Consider the following 16683-nt stretch of genomic DNA (forward strand, 5'->3'; position numbering starts at 1 on the left):
CGCTGTGTTTAACCAATTATAGAGATCAGTGACAGCTTGATTTAAGTCATTAGATGTTACAGTCTGTTACTAAGTGCCAATACAAAATCTGGTTTGCTTACTGACTTCCATGCCCTGTATTTGTTAGCCAGAGGACGAGAGCTCCGTCCTCTGATTGATGATACAGGCGTGGTGTCAAAATGCACAGCGGAATGATCGGTCCATGGCAACGGGCAGACCTTCCTAATCTGTATACGAGGATTGTTGGTGCAAATCCCATCTAGCGTGTGTCCTGCTATGTGTGTGGGTTCATTAACAGTCTGTTTAAAGTCGAGGCTAGCTAGCTCATCCAGTAAGCATGCCGTATCAGAGTTATTGTTATCTTCCAAATGGAAGTTAAAGTCACCTAGTATAGTGAAATGCTCAGTATCTAGACAGGATTCCAGATAACTGTGGATGGAAAGCAAAAAAAAATGCTCTAGGTCCAGAAGGTCTGTAAATTAGTAGGCCTGGAAATATTTCTACATTATTACTTTTTATAGAAAAAGATATTGCTTCCACGTCTACTATGGGCTCTAGAGTAACTCTAACCGTATAGTCCGAGCGATATATTATAGCAGTTCCTCAGCCTCTAGACCCCACTCGGTCAGAGTTGGCGACAAGATATCCCATTGGGATTGCTAGCTGCCAATCAGGGTCACTGTTCTCATTGAAAAACCAAATCTGGCTTTTCTGTTTGTATCAGACATTCTAACTGAAATTTGTGTTTCAGTGTTCCAGTTGAACGCCAGCGCGCATTATGGAAGAGGCACCTAAATAATTATTGTGGAGGGCAGCGTCAAACAAAAAAATAACATAACTGCTGCTTGCCCTGCCACACACTCGGAGAGTTATGGGTACTTGTTTGTTGCAATCATGTGACCTCACTATGTCACATGATTGCCATGCCCCAGGCCGGTCCGCAGTAGCTGTGCTCTAATGAAAGCTCATTGGTGGCAGCAATGAGCCACCGGTTCCGCGTGACACTCTTGACCTGCCATATAGACTCAACACACTTGAGACTATTCAAGAAGCTCTGCCAGAGCAGCAGGTGGTCCACTGCATTCTCATCAGAAGTGTTTGCCCAGGGCGGCAATTTCGGTCCTGAGTGCCTCTTCCTCTGCACCGTGACCCGCGGTGGTGTCAAGGAGGTGCTACAAATGCGTGACCTGACATCTAAGTGCGGCGATACGGACCAGCGCACGCAAATGTGTGATACTTGGCAGGGCTGAGAGTGGCTTGCAGCCTGCTCGGGGTCACGGCCAACACACCGTGTGAGCTGCCTTTGCGTTGCTCTTATCGGTGTGCAATGTCTCTAAGCACACCGAAGCCATCAAAGCAGCAGGCTAGCGCTACCTGAAAACACCCATATGGACAAACGCTGTACAGAAGCCGCTAGCTGCGGTGGTGAGACACGACGGAAGCCTCTGAGAGAAGTGGGTCTTGAGCGTGAGGCAAGGACACAACTCCCGCAGTAGTCATGCGCCCCAGTCCAGTAGCTATTTCCTTGTTGCTCTCAACGAAACTCTTAAACCCCTTTGTCATCTCCCCCATGTGCAGGTTGTGCTCCCGCAATTGGCGATGGCAAGCCAGGATCGACTTGGCCTGCATCCTTTGGATCCAGACCATACTCCCCTCCAGCCCTTGGAATACACTGCCCTCCCGTGCTGGTAAAGCAGGACTGGATGTGCGTGGCCTGCGCCGATTGCTGCTGGCCTGCTGTGTGGGCTGGTGTGCCACGGGTGTTGCAGGGGTGGGTGCTGGAGCCTGAGCCGCTGCTCCCTCCATGATGTTCAATGGTGCAACGGTGATCCTCCTGGCAGGAGATGTGGCAGGTGCTGGGTGGGTCTGTGTTGGGGAATTTTCGGGTGAGAACTGCACTGGGGGCGTTAGTGACAGTAGGGGGGAGTGGGGAAATGAGAGGGTATGTCCTGTGTCATCCTCATTGCCCCCGGCACTGCTGTTCTCCTCCTCCTCCTCCTCCTCCTCCTCCTCCTCCTCCTCCTCCTGTGATGGTAGAATGCTGCTTTGCCCTGCCACCGCACTGTCTGATGCTGCTGGAGCTGGAGCTTGTGTAGCTGCTGCTCCACTGCCTGATGGTGCCCCTAGGTATAAAGAAGCATTTGTGAACTGAGTGCAAATGTCTTACAGTCACTACAAAAAAAGCATTGCACATCCCATTTTCAATATGTTGATTCATTTTCTAGGTGCATTTCATTTGAATGTGCACTGGCATTTGTTACTACATTAGCTGACTACAGTTACCATGATGCATTGCTCATGTATGTTGCTAGCAGTACTGGGCTGGGGTTTGGCTGTGCATTGGGGCTAAAGGGGAGGTGTCTGGTAGGGTGTGTCATGCTGCGCATGCTTCTTACCCTTTGCTGTGGATCTGGATGAGCTGTCCAGGTCGCCAACTCCCACCACACTCTCTTTCTCAATTGTAATAGTGTATGAAAAGGTGTATGTGATTGTCACGTGGATGATGTCATCAGTGATGTCATTTGAGATGTCATCAATGATGTCACTGACCATGTCATGAATGATCTAATATGTGACATCCTCAGCAGTGGATTGCGGGTGCGCGAAAAATAGTTAGTACAACTAACTATATAGGAGCAATTTCATTGGTTTTGTATGAGTAAAATGTCCAGCTAACTAGAACACCACTAAAACTTATCGTTTTTTGAGTGAATTTCAAAGGTTTTTTAAAAACTAATTCCTAACTATATAACTCCTGAAAACTATCGTTTTTTCAGTGAGTATATATATATATATATATATATATATATATATCACCGCAATGACGGGTAAAACCCCCCACAAGAATTGCCCAAATATGTGATAAAAAAATAAATAAAGTAAAGTACCTGAGGTGTGCGTATCACCATTGGAACACGCAAAATAAGAGGTGTGCGTGTCACCGTCGTAATGCACTACAGTGTACGAAGGATAGTGACACAGATGTAAATGTAAATGTAAATGTACAGGAATTTATATAGCGCAAATCACCGAGCGGTTTCTAAGCGCTTGCTTAGGGAACCCGTCCTGGTATTCCCCTGTGAGATAACCCCGGCAGGGTATCCGCAAGGTGAAAGCTAGGCATCCCGCTGCGAGGGGCCGTTGTGGAGATTAAGCAAGCTATTGCCCAGAGTCACAGAGTGTGAACCCGTGAATCGAGTAGGCACCGGAGCGAGAATTGTCGAGTCCATGGACATTTTAGGACTCAAGACCCCGCCGAGCCGGGAATTGAACCCTGGTCCCGGGCTGACCTCTGCTTCCAGGTCTGCCTCCTCTAACCAGTGAGCCACACTTCTCCACATGATGGTGTGCGTATCACTATTATGATATAACTGTTGTAACATGTTACCATGCGAGGTGTGCGTGTCACTGTCTTGATATTCTTCAATTCCAAAATGATGACTCGGCGCTGAAGGTGTGCGTGTCACCTTTGCGAGACGCACTAATGCCAAATGAAAGTAGCACCAAGCAAACAGAATCTCCCAGTAGTGAACAATTACGTGACATGGCAGCAGTCAATGTAAAGTGTCACGGTACAACATAACCATGTAAATGAAAGCCGAACAAAATGGCCGCCGTATGTATGTTACATACGAATCTTTAAGGAAAGTTGGGCAGGGATAGAACCGAGCACAAAACATCAAAGATGACGCGTAATCACATACGTCACCAATATTGGAGGAGGCTCGGAGGAGTGAAGATCAGCAGGCAGAACATAGGCCAGTGCAGATGAAAGTCGCTAAAGACAAAGAAGAGTCCAAAAATGTCTCAAAGTATCCGTAACTTGCAGTAAGGTGCAATTTTCAGGAATCCTTAGAACACAGCACCACCATGGAAACAAGACCACAGGATCTTCTAAACTGCCCAATTCTGTTTACACTGAGGTTCCAGAAGACAGCACCGCACTTGTGCTGCGAAGGAAACGTAGGAGGGTGTCTTCTCCACAAATCGTCGCCACTTGTAAAGACTAGGAGGACCGGTAGGTAAGTGGTTTTAAAGAATTTATTTAGCAGCAGTACAATATTCTGAGCAATACAGCTGATAGCGGATAACTTCCACAAACAGAACTGAGAACATGGAACAGCAGAGAGAGCAGGCACGCTCTATACATTCCGTGTATAACATGTGAAAGCAGCACCCTGATGAAACCAGAATGTAACACAAGTGCTCTCAATAGTATCAAAATAATCCATCCCAAGCTTGTTGCCACTTCTATAAAGACAAGATCTTCATATAATTCAAAAAGTTTATTTGTCTAGTAGTAACGACCCCTGGCTGGCAGTGGTATCTCGTCCAACTGAGGACCCTGACTTATAGTCTCATCAGGATTGCAGAAGCCAGAACTCAGTTGCCAGGAAACCACAATAACAATATGCATTCTTAGTACATAACCGTATGCTCTCAGCTTATCACTTGGCTGATAACCCTAACATTGTTATGTGTACTGAAAGGGGAAGCAAGTAACAGTTGCCACGTAGGAACCTAAAGGTGCTGGGAGACTTCTTTATGGACCAGAGTTTTAAAATGTTTATAGAATACTTGGATGGGTCATTTGCGAATTTAATCTATGTAATGGTGTATCAAAGATTAAAATGTTCCTTGGCGTTATGATTTTAAGGCTTGCCTGATGAGCTTCCAGAGTGGTCACTGCTCAGGATGTTTCTATCTAAACCCCACACCAAGATTCTCAGTAGAATGTACAATAATGTAGTAAGCACAATACCGAATGAAGAGGTCTATATTGAAAGTAAATTGGAACAATAATAAAGCATTGAAATATCGGATACACAATGGATACATTGTTGCCAGCAGACAATCCTTCTAAAATGTATTCAGCAAGTATTTTATACACCCGTCAGTATGTTGCGATTTTGAGATGTCATGTTATGAAGGCTGCTGGCTGGGATTATTTTTAATAAATCGCAGATGTGCTACACTATTTGTGGTTATGCCCCCAGACACACTCTTACTGGCAAGAGATAACAAATATATTAAAGGCAATTATTGAATAACAACTAAATGTGGAGCCGCTAATTGCCCATTTGGAGTACGTTGAGGAGGTTCCTAAACACAGACAGAAATTTGTAGCTTTGGTTTTGCTATTGGAAATTTGTAGGTTTGCCATGGCATGGGGGCAGCGAAGACCACCAAGTAAGGTCAATTGGGTTAGGACTCTCCACATACCCAGAACATTATAATACTATAAGTAATGTGTCCTCAGTTTTGGCACCTGCTGCCCCCTGAAACTCGGTGGAGGTAGAGAGATGCAGCAGTGTTGGTAATCCAAATAAACCAAGAAAAAGCACCACAAGAAAAGTGCTTCATAGCAATACCCCAGTCATTTGCCAGGATGCAGTAGCTTGAAGGGATGATAGCCCTGTATTTCTTTGGACAGCTGCAAACGTGAGCAGGTGGGGTGAGTGGTGGGGGAGGGGGGTTGACCTGTGATTGCTGTGCCTCGGATGGGAGCTTCATTCTGCAGGGATATGTTTCTAGATGCAGGGTAAACCCCTTTAAAGCTATTGAAGAACTAAATTAGTTTTTATGTAGCACGGATGCATGTTGTTTAATCAGGCTAGCGGCCAGCTTAGGTCAGATCATCACTTGCTGCTTTTAGATACACTGAAAACCTACATCATAAAATAGTGTAATGTCTCGGTTGTTTTGGTCTTCATTCGTTATAGCGCACTTTTTATGCGTTTGCATTAATGAGTCTGAAGGAGTTGTTTGGCTATGCAATATCAGTCCTGAGCACTGTGCACTTTAAGAAGACAATTTGTCATAGTGTGCTGGGTGCATTGCGCAGGATGATTAATGATATCAGCATGGTTGTTATGGTTTAGTTTTGTGTTATGTTTCTAGAGGGTGTGTACAGCTTTTAAACTGTAAGTGTTAGAACTATTTTATCACTACTGATGAATGTTACTGAGAACTTGCCTAGGCTATATTTCAGCTATTAAAGTGTTCTACTTTTCACAGCTAGGGTTATGTACAAATGCTAAGAGTAATTCTCAGTGTTCCCCATACATGCGAACGGTGATTACTGTGCCCACGCTTTGCGTTGTGTGATTGTTGGTAGTTTGGTCAGCATAGCGAGCAGTTTTTTGGAATCTATCCATTGCAGTGGAGAAGTTATAAGTGACCAGACTGTGTAGGCCATAAGGGGCCTACACTACTGAAGTAACCCTTAGTTACCCCCTTGGTAGCTTGGCACGAGCAGTCGGGCTTATCTCAGAGGCAGCGTGTAAAGCATTTGCACATAACCAACAGTAATACAGTGAAAACACTACAAAAGGAAACCACACCAGTTTTGGAAAAATAAGCAATATTTATCTCATGAAACAGGACCAAAATGATAAAAATCCAACATACAATAATCAGAATATACACTTTGCAAGAATAACCTTAATAATAAAGTTCCTTGAAGTCTGTAGCTCCACCCGGTGTTACCGCAGTACTGAAAACAACCAAATCCAACAGTTTTGGTCAACCGCTTCGGTGCGGACCAGCGTCGGTGTCAGAAAACGTGTAAACAGTACATTCTGACCCGGCCGATTGTGGTGGTGTGGTCTGGCGGCAGCATGCAGTGCCCTCTTGTCGTGGTGCTGGCAGCAGCTCGGTGGCAGTTGTCCAGCGGCATCTGTGAGATCAGGGTTGCGGTGCGGTGCTCATTGCTGTGATGGCGGTCACGATGCAAGCTGTGTCATCTGAAAATCGGCTGTCAGGGTCAGGGTAATAACCTGGCAACTTGAGACCCCCATTTCTAACAGTAACCATCTCTTCTGTATCATAATCCTCCCTGCCCTCAAATACAGACGACCTCCCAACATTGTTCACATCATTCGCATTTAGCATCATGAGTAACACTTTAGAATTTTTATCATCTACCTTCTAAAGTGATCTTTTTTTAATTTGCTGGCCACCTTTCCTCATGTCACTTTAGGCTGTTTATTTGGACTGCTTCTTTTAACCCTGTAGATCACCTTTCCTAGAGACATACTGTGATGCAAATATGAGAAATTAGATTATTAGTTGAGCTTTTTGGATGACCTCACCAATTACTGCCACTAAGCGGGGTCTGGTGGCTTAGTGGACTAATTCTTCCACTCTAGGGGCCTGTGTTCACCCTTATGGTCACAGGTTCAAATCCTGTGGGTCCACTCACCCTATCATCCACCTGACGTCGATAAAATTAGTATCATTGAGTTGGCTAACAATAAACATCGGTTAGTCAGCACCTTGAGACCCTAGCTTGGGTGATACATGCGCTTTACAAATACACGTTATGTTATGTTTACTCTGTAACAGGTCCAGTTAGGTTACTTTAATTCAATTCAGTTCTGGGTAACTGTAGTACATAGCAGTCAGGCTTACTTCAATGGAAACAATTGTAAATCATTTATTAGTACGAAATCAGTTAATAAGTAGAAAACAAACACAAGAAAAATCCCACTTCTGTTTTTAAAATTAGAATAAATTGTACCAGCTAATGGTCTAGGACCTTTTAGCCACCATTTGGTGATGTCGGACTCAATCTCCCAGAGGTCACCAGCAGGTTTCAGGGCAAATCCAGTTAGTATTGGTCAGCTAGAATCTTCTTTGTTGCAGGCTTCGTGCAGTAGCTCGTTGAGTCCACTCCTCTGCCCAGGGATCAAGTGGGAGAAGGTCTAGGGTTTAGGCTTCTCTCCACAAGTACAGCAGCAGGCTCAGTTCTTCTGAGTTCAGCAGGTACAATCCTCCTGTTTTCCACAGGTCCAGCAGTGTTCTGAGGAAGGTAGAAAGGGATGCCACTAGCTTATGGGTGGTGGTGACTCCTTAAAAATAAGGGGAAAGTTGCCAGGGGCAACCCCACCCACTTTTACGTCATTTCCTGGGGGATTGGCACTAAACAATTCCACAGTGCATGTCTGATCAAATCCAAGATGTCAGAATTGTTCTTCCATGGGTCAGAGCTATGGGCACACCCCTGAGGTGTGTCCAGGGAAAGGATTAATTTCCTCTGTAAAACCAATTTTGTTTAAGTCCCCTCTCCCACCCCTCGCCCCCGACTGGGCATGGAGCCAATCTGTGTATTTAGTAAATGGCTGGGGTAAGGTTACATCTGCCTGTGACAGTGGCTGCCCCTCTGAAACCTATACAGTTGGCGGCCACATACCCCAGGACATCCTGTCAGGAACGTCAAGGCCCTGGTGTTCCCTTTCCTGAATGTAATTTGTATCTCCCAGCATGCTGCCTTGTGACAGTTGGAGACTATCTCAGAAAGGGTTACTAGAGGTCTTAGGCAGGAAAATGCCAACTTTCTAAAAGTGGTATTTCCAAAATAGTAATTTAAAATCTAACTTCACCATCAAACTGGATTTCAAATTTCTATTAATTTGAGTCCTAAAATAATGGGACGAGTTGTTCCCAAACAGAAGTTATATATTATACGGTGTTCTAATGTTAACCCAGTGCTTTTCTATTGTAGAGCCAGCCTTGCTACAGTGAAAAACAACTTTGAACATTTTTAAATGTCAGAACATGTAAAGCTTAAGAACACGTGTCCATCTTTTTAAGTACCAAGCACACCAGGTTCATTTAGGGCCCCCTTCAGGGTAGAATTAAAAGGATTAAAAAGGCATGTTTGTGTCTGGCAAAGGGTTTATTTTGCTTGGTCGAATTTGCAGAGAAAAAGCTGCACAGCTAGGCTGTAGTGTAAGGCATAGAGATAGGTTTTCACCAGTGTTTAATTTGAGCTGGTGGTTGCTGGTGGGAGGCACTAACCCTTATTTTTGGAGACCGGCTCTCATTTTTCCGCATGAGATATTTTGTCAGTGGAAGAGAGGGAAAAACACACAGATCTGAAAGACTGAGGAAGAAAAAGATGGCAAAACCGTCACAAACAGAAAGCAGGGACATGCATGAGTGATAAAAAGGTTCATGGCATGTCTAGTTGTGTAGTAAAGACTACCAGCCTTGGAATGCTGCTTTCCCACGGTTAATTGCATTCGTCACTGGCTTTTGAGCAGGCCTTCAGACACCTGTACTCTTTCTTTCACAAACTAAGCACTGGTTTTCACTTGTGACTTTAGTGGTGGCTCAATAAGCGCTAGAGTCCACTGGTGATATTTAACTTGCAGTCCCTGCGTCCACAGAGTACCATACACTGGGATTTATAGGTAAGGTAATTATGTCAGTCAGATATTAGCCAATTGCACCTATTCTTTAAGGGTCAGAGCATTTATACTAGACATCAGCGCTCTAGTGTTCAGAATCTGTAAACCAGTACTAAATCTAACAAAAAGTGGGGGTGAGCCTGTGAGCTTTTCTCAAACAACTAATAGTCACAAAAGTTTCCGTCTCCTTCCCAATCTTATCAACTCTTTTCCAATCTAAAATGTCAGCCTGTGTTAGTGTTACCCAACACCGAATGCCCCTTTGCTTTCTTATGCTCAATTCTTAAAAAATAGAAACTTCTACCCAATGAATACCCTCTCTACCGTCAAGTCCCTCTCGTTTGAATATCCTCCCAACACCTGCCGAATAACCAGTCAAATTCTACTTATGCCAGAAATATAGGTATTCTCTAATTCTAAATGGTTGTCTCTTCATGAAGACCAGATGGAGAGAAAGGAGCTACAAATCTTTAATTGCATATATATTTCGCAGTGTTTTACGAATGCAATTCATTTTTAATGTAGTAGATACCTCTAAACCTGCTTTTATTCAGTTATATTAAAAAACGTTATGATCAAAATAACATCTATATATGTTTTTGTCTTATTCCCCTATAAAACACGCTATTTTTTGTTATATGTGCACAGATTGCTTATGTTGCAAAGGATGATCAAGGAGTATACCAGTGTCGTGTATATAATGACCATGGACACCAAGACAGCAAGGTGGTGGATGTTACTATAGGTAAGTAAATGCACACTTATGTCATATTCTTTCTACTGAGACAACATCTATGTCTACTTTTTTTGTTAAGTTTTCTACCAGCTTAAGGTCGTTGCATTCCCTCGTGTACTGTACAGATTACAAGACCATTGTTGTCATGAACTCAGTTTGTGCATTTATGGACTTATATAATTAAACATCCACAGAAGACAACCATCGCTCCCCAGTTAAAGATGTGCTGCTTTAACCCAAATAATAAATACAAAAAGAAATGGTAAAGTTTGTTTAAAACATGGGCTTCAAAATTCCTAACAACAGAGAACAAGGTCTGGGCAATTGACTTGATGATTTAACTAAAACGGAGTCCGTGCAACCCTTCCACCGTTCAGAGGATGTGGTGTTCTCATTGGAAAACTCAACGTTGCACATTTGTCTCTTAGCATAATGAGTACATCAAGTAATATATTACCTAGATAACCTTAGCCCAGTTTCAAACAATATTTATTGCTTTGATCATGAATATAGGGAAATCAGATCTTCAGTAGTTTCCTCACTATTCACCACTGGGAGGATCAACCTGCATCTCCCCCAGATATATGTCCAGGCGTTTCTTTTCATGGACCAACCTTTTCTATGTTCAGGAATATTAAGACATCAAGGAACTTGAAATGAAGTCGAACACCGGAACAACATCCTAATCATATATAAAATACATGAAGGCAATTGATGGTGGAAGATATATAATTCTAAAGTAAAGTTAGTATTTAGGATTAACAAAACACGTATGTATTACCCTTGGTGTGTGTATGCCACGAGACACACTCTTACTGGCAAGAGATAATTAGCATATTGAAGGGAATGACTGAATGTGAATTAAATGTGAAATCGCTAATGGCCATGTTGAAGTATTAATCAATCAGTCACTTGGTACTTGTAAAGTACGGCTTATCACCCGTGAGGGTATCCGGGCGCTAGGCTTCTGGGTCCACTAGAAGAGCCAGGTCTTTAGCTTCTTCCTGAAGTCTGTCAGTGAGAGTGAAGTTCAGCGGTGGAGGGGAGGGGGATCTTGGACTTGGTGGCAAGGTGGGTGAAGGAGTTACCTCTGGTGGGGCTTCAGCGGATGCGAGGGCGAGGTGGGTAGAGTGGAGGTTCCTGAATGGTTGGTGGAAGTTGAAGTGCAGTCCTTCTTCATGGACTGCTTTGTAGGCATGAGTCAACAGTTTGATTTGGCATCTTTTCTGGATGGCGAGCAAGTGGAGGTTTCTCTGATGCTGGGTGATGTGGGTCCTTTAGGGCAGGTTGAGGATCAGTCTGGCTGTATTGTGCTGTATCGTCTGGAGTCTTCTCATGAGTCCGCTGGTGGTACCTGCGTGGAGTGGCTTGCCGTAGTCCAGGCAGCTGGTGATTAGGGCCTGTGACTGTTTTACTGGTACTTGTGGGGAGCCATTTGAATATTTTGCCGAACATGCGGAAAGTGTGGAAGCAGGCTGGGAAGACGGTGTGGATCTGTCGTTTCATGGAGAGTTTGCTGTCCAGGGTGATGCTGAGGTTGCAGATTTGGTCTTTCGGTGAAGGGGTGAGTCCGAGTTTCACTGGCCACCAGATGTAATTCCAGATAGAGGCGTGGCTACCAAAGATCAGCCTTTTGGTTTTGAGCTTGACACAGTTGTCCTTCAACCAGGATTGGAAATTCTTCATTTAGTTGTGAAAGTTGTTCTTCATTGTGGTAGGGTCTGTTGAGAGCGAGAAGACGAGCTTCATGTCATCAGCATGGGATAGGATGTTGATGTCATGGGTTCTGATGATCTGGGCTCATGGCGCCATGTAGATGTTGAAGAGAGTGGGACTGAGCCATGAATATTGAGGGAAGCTGCAAATGGTGCTCTTGGATTGCGAGGTGAAGGGGGTAACTGATTCTTTGCATGCGTCCTGTGAGGAAAGATGCCATTCATCTGAGAGTGTCTTCTTTGATTCCAATCTGGTGCTGTCTTGTGATGAGTGGTGGGAGTTGGTGTCGAAGGCTGTGGAGAGGTTGAGGAGGATTAGGGCGGACGATTCTCCTCTGTCTAGTAGGGTGTGATCGTCATCTGTCATGGCGATCAGGGCAGTTTCGGTACTATGGTTGGTTCTGAAATTGGATTGCGAGGGATCTAGCAGGATTTTCCTTTCTAGATGTTTGGTGAGTTGGAGGTGGAGGGCCTTCTCCAGTACTTTGTCTGGAAATGGGAGAAGCGAGATAGGTCAGTAGTTCTGGAGATCACTGGGGTCTGTACAGGATTTCTTGAGGAGAGGTCTGACCTCTCCGTGTTTACAAGCGTCAGTAAAGGTGGCTGTGGCGATGGATGCTTTGAGGATGGTGGTGAGTTGGTGGCTGATTACTACACTTCTGAGGTTGAAATAGCAGTCGGCATGGGTCGGAGGGAGCTATTTCTGATTTCCCCTCAATTTTATCATAGATAATGAGCTGAGAAATGTATTTATAAAGCGCAAACATTTACCCAGAAACGGGCTTCCCGGCACTGACAGACCTATAACTACCAGGGGTTCTCATTGAAGTATCTCAAAGTCTCAGAAATATCCAACAGTTTATAAATCTCCAAAAAATAAAAATAAAATATAAGACTTAAGGAGTAGCTAAAAAGATGTGTTTTAGTTGTTTCCTAAAGCTTAACAAATTGTTATTGGACCTGAGCTTTACAGGAAGGTAATTCCATAACTTGTCAGTGAGGAAAACAAATGTTCGACCTCCCCCTCTTGTGGCTGTTTGGCAGGTGATAAGGTGTTGTTGGGCAGGCGGCCTGGATGCATATTTCAGCTTGTGTGGGATGCATAGTGCCTTGAATTCTGTGCATCTCTTTATGGGAAACCAATGCAGTTGTTCGAGAGCCTATTGTGCTGCCGCATTTTGTATTTCCTGTAATTTCTTTATTACATAAGCTGGACTGCCCAGTTGTAATCGAGGTGTGAAAGTATCAATCTTTGAACAACCATCCTACAATACTCCAGTTGCAGCCTTCTGAGTGTCTTTCTCAGGGATCTAAGCAGGCCAAAACAGGTGCCCGCTATCTTCTTGGCTTGGGATTTCATTGTCAAATCTTTGTCTAGTATGATTCCTAGGTTCTTTACCTCGTCTTTGGGAGTGGGAGAACCACCTAAACAAGGAGGCCATGTGCTTAGACCCCAAAGCGATGGGTTATTGCCCCCCCACCTACACCTCCATTTTGACTCCATTTAGACTCCATTTAGCTTGAGGCAACGTGCCACCTTTCAATTGGCCACCTGTTCTAGACATGTGTTAGGTCTCCTGGAGGTGGAATTAATATCTGGAGACATGGAGATGATGATTTGGGTGTCGTCCGCATACGACACCTTGGTGAAGCAATGCCATCAATAATGTTGGACAATTGTTTGACATAAATATTGACGAGCATGGGGCTCAGCGCAAAGCCCTGCGACACTCCACATTCAACTTTCAGAATTTGACTTTTTTAGCTACCAAGAATCAGGGGAAAGATTACTTTAGAAGGTATAAAGTAAGCTGTCAGGTGCTCCTATGCCAACTACGCACAAGTCATTCTCTCCTTCACAACTAGACTCCTAGTACCGTGATCAAGTTCAATGCCAGCATGACTGTAATCATCCACTGGATGAAAACAAACTGTCTAAAGATTTTCAAATGTCTCCCAATCAGAAGCTAGAAGAGCATCCCTCACCTCCTGGTCACTAGCAGGCTGAAGGACTGGAACACTGTCTATTGCCGGTATCAACAAAAACTGACCGGCAGGCTACACACCATTCAGAACTTGGTGGCCCGAATCACTCTCAACCTTCTGCGCCACACTCACATCACACCACGCCTGAAGGAGTGCTACTGGCTGCCTATTTCCAAACTAGCACAATTCAAACTCCTCACCAACACTTTCAAGGCACTACATTAGACTTGCCCAGCATGCCTTAACAATCCCATCTGCTTTCAAAAACCTTCAAGACAATTCTGCTTGTCCTGACTCCTTGCACAATTGCCAGGCACACAGAAAATCAGTTACGGTGGTCGAGCCTTCTCCTACATCGCTCCTAAAGTATGGAACGACCTGCCGCTTGAAACGAGTCTCCTCCTCACCTCTTGAATTCCAGAAGAATCTGAAGACCGGGTTTTTAAAGTAGTCCTACTAGGCCTTAGGTGTAGCCAGACTCACACCTGTTGAGCTCAAGGATGCCCTCCTGGTTGATAGTGCACTCTAAAAATCTGTGTAACATAGCCAAGTGTTCTCCAGGTTTTTCTTTGAAGAGGTTTCCCTGATGGATCAGCAGATGACCACCTTTTGAAGTAGTCTTTCTTGTCTAAGGATTTTGTTGTTTTATTGGTATGGTTGGTACACCTATTGGATCTACCTCTCAGGTGAATTGAGCTTCATTCTTCAACATGAATGCTTGTTTGAATGTTTGCTTAGGGAGGGTGGCTTTGATGTGTGTCCTGTGATTTAGTCGAAGGTGGTGACCGGAATTTCCGCCAGAACCTGCTGCCATGTGTCCTGTTGTGCTTCGGGAGTAATTGAGGGGTGGGAGAAGGAGGTGTTTGGTACAGGAAGGGTGCTGTTCCCATGATATATTTTATCATATGAAGATTAGTATATGGTTTCATGATTGCAGGGTTCTGCCACACCCCAAACCCTGCCAGGAGTAGGCTGGAAAGTGACCTGTGAGAGGATGGCATTGGGTTGTGGTTATAGGGTTTTGGTGGGATTATGGGCAAGTGTGAATGTGTACTGCTGTTGAGGTTTATGTGGTTTAGTGGATACTCTGTACAGAGTATATGAGTACAACTGAATTATGTGCTATTACTGAGCTGCATCAAACTGCAAACTGGTAACTCTTCAAGATGGAAAAACCAATGAATGTAGACACTTCACAGATTATTCATATTAACCATAATTTCCCTCCATCACTGTCACCATTTCTAGATGATTTTGTTTATAAAGTTTATTGGTATACCAATGAATATAATGGATAAGTGTACTCCCTCATAGGTATGGCCATTGCACTCTTATTCAAGTTTCACGCGTGTGCTGATGAAGATTGTGAAGTGTGTGTGATTCCAGCTACATTCACAAACTTTGTGAGATGGATATGGGTACATGCTTCCGATTGCTCATATTGTCCTTCTAAAGACCAGGCATGCGAGCAGTGGTGGCCCATGCAGTTAAGCGTCGTTAATTTTACATTCCATATTCTGTCGTTGGCCACTTTAACCCCGCTACCCCCCTCCCCTGCCCTCCTTACATGCACAGGCCGCTACTGCATCGGAGAAGTCATAGGTTTGTGTTTAAACATAAGTCTAACGCAGTGGTTAATTAGATTTTTTTTTAAAGTGCAGTTGCTCTCGTCAGGAGGGAGCTGCCACCATCCCATTTCTCCTGTTAGTGCTGCCTAAAACACAACAAACTACTTACTATGTAAGTGGGGAGAGGATGTGGCGGAACGGCCAGAGCTGCTGACTTCGGAGCTGGGATCTAAGTTCCAGTCTTGTTGTCGGCTCAACATCCTGTGATTCTGGGCAAATCACGTAATCTCCCCGTGCCTACCATAAATTAATGTGTCCTTAACTGGTGGTCATGAAAAGCGTGTTGATGATGAAGTGCTGGTGCTGAGCACAGGAAAGCGCCATTTCAAATTAAGCACTGGTCTGATAACACAACACCCTTTCAGGCGATTGTGGTAAAGCCCTGAACTGTACAGTTGTGTCATGGACTGTATGAGAGCTGAAAATGAAACCTTACCTTCGGAATATATTTCAGTTTACAGCCACTCGTTTTTATTTGCTATGGCCCCTCTAGCTATGTAGGACTTGACAGACTCCCCTGAATTGGAATTTTTTTTGTGCATAGAATACTGAGTAATGCGTTTGTAAACAGTGAGAGTCAAGGGCACCTCTGCCAGAAAATCGCTCAAGGCCGGGCTTTGAAAATTGTTCTAGGACGTCGTGAAAGAAGCTTCAACCTCAAGAGAAACACACCACAGCGAGAGCGAAAAGAAATAACTGTAAAAATGTTAGTGTTAAGATAACGTTTTTGTTCATTTAAATACTTCTACTCATCTTTATCTTTACATAAGGGAATACAGTATGTCTTGGGAAAAAAAGCAAGGCCAAGAAATTTGAATTAATGAGAATGGGAGCTGGTTCGGTTTTCAGTAATCAATAGCTGTGTTTTTTTTTTTTTGGTTTTATGCGTAGGAGATCCCTAATCAGGCAGTTTTATTAGTGACACTTGCCAAAAGCCTTTCTTCTGCAAGATCGCATAGTTATATTATACACACCTCATATGCCACAAGTGAAGGCAACCTGTCTAGACCTGCTTGCTTGATTTACACATCCATTATGATTCAAATTTAGCAAAGTTAATGCCCATTTTTCCATTCAGCAGTCAATGCACCTAATTTTCAGCAGATTGAAGAACCCTGGTCAGGGTGAAAGTATCGTCACTCAATATTTTCGCTCAATGTAGTAAATAATGACACCACAAAGTGATTTCAATCTGTGCGACAGAACCTTCCCTGTTTTGTCTCTGATGGTTTCACGGATTGTAAGGGTAGGGCCGGTCTCTGCTTGTTCGTTATTTAAATGCTTCTAGCTTCCACGGCAGCCTGTTTGCAAATTTCATAACCGGAAATGTAATATTGATTCTAACAGATGCACAACTTGTGCTCAACCCGGTCCACATATGTGTGAGCTCTGCGAGCCTTCTGTTCCACAGTTTCAGCATATGC

The 16683-nt window shown here is 44.0% G+C and overlaps 1 protein-coding gene across 2 annotated transcripts in view; it reads left to right on the forward strand.

The window, feature by feature from the left end:
* The window catches only part of MALT1 (MALT1 paracaspase), a 716169-nt gene that overhangs the window by 454755 nt on the left and 244731 nt on the right, over positions 1–16683 (forward strand). For both annotated transcript variants that reach the window (XM_078674893.1, XM_078674892.1), the window contains exon 6: positions 9843–9939. In XM_078674893.1, the coding sequence (XP_078531019.1) occupies positions 9843–9939 (97 nt within the window). The remainder of the gene's footprint in view (positions 1–9842; positions 9940–16683) is intronic.

This window comes from Lissotriton helveticus, chromosome 2_1, assembly GCF_964261635.1.
Source record: "Lissotriton helveticus chromosome 2_1, aLisHel1.1, whole genome shotgun sequence".
Classification (NCBI taxonomy): Eukaryota; Metazoa; Chordata; class Amphibia; order Caudata; family Salamandridae; genus Lissotriton; species Lissotriton helveticus.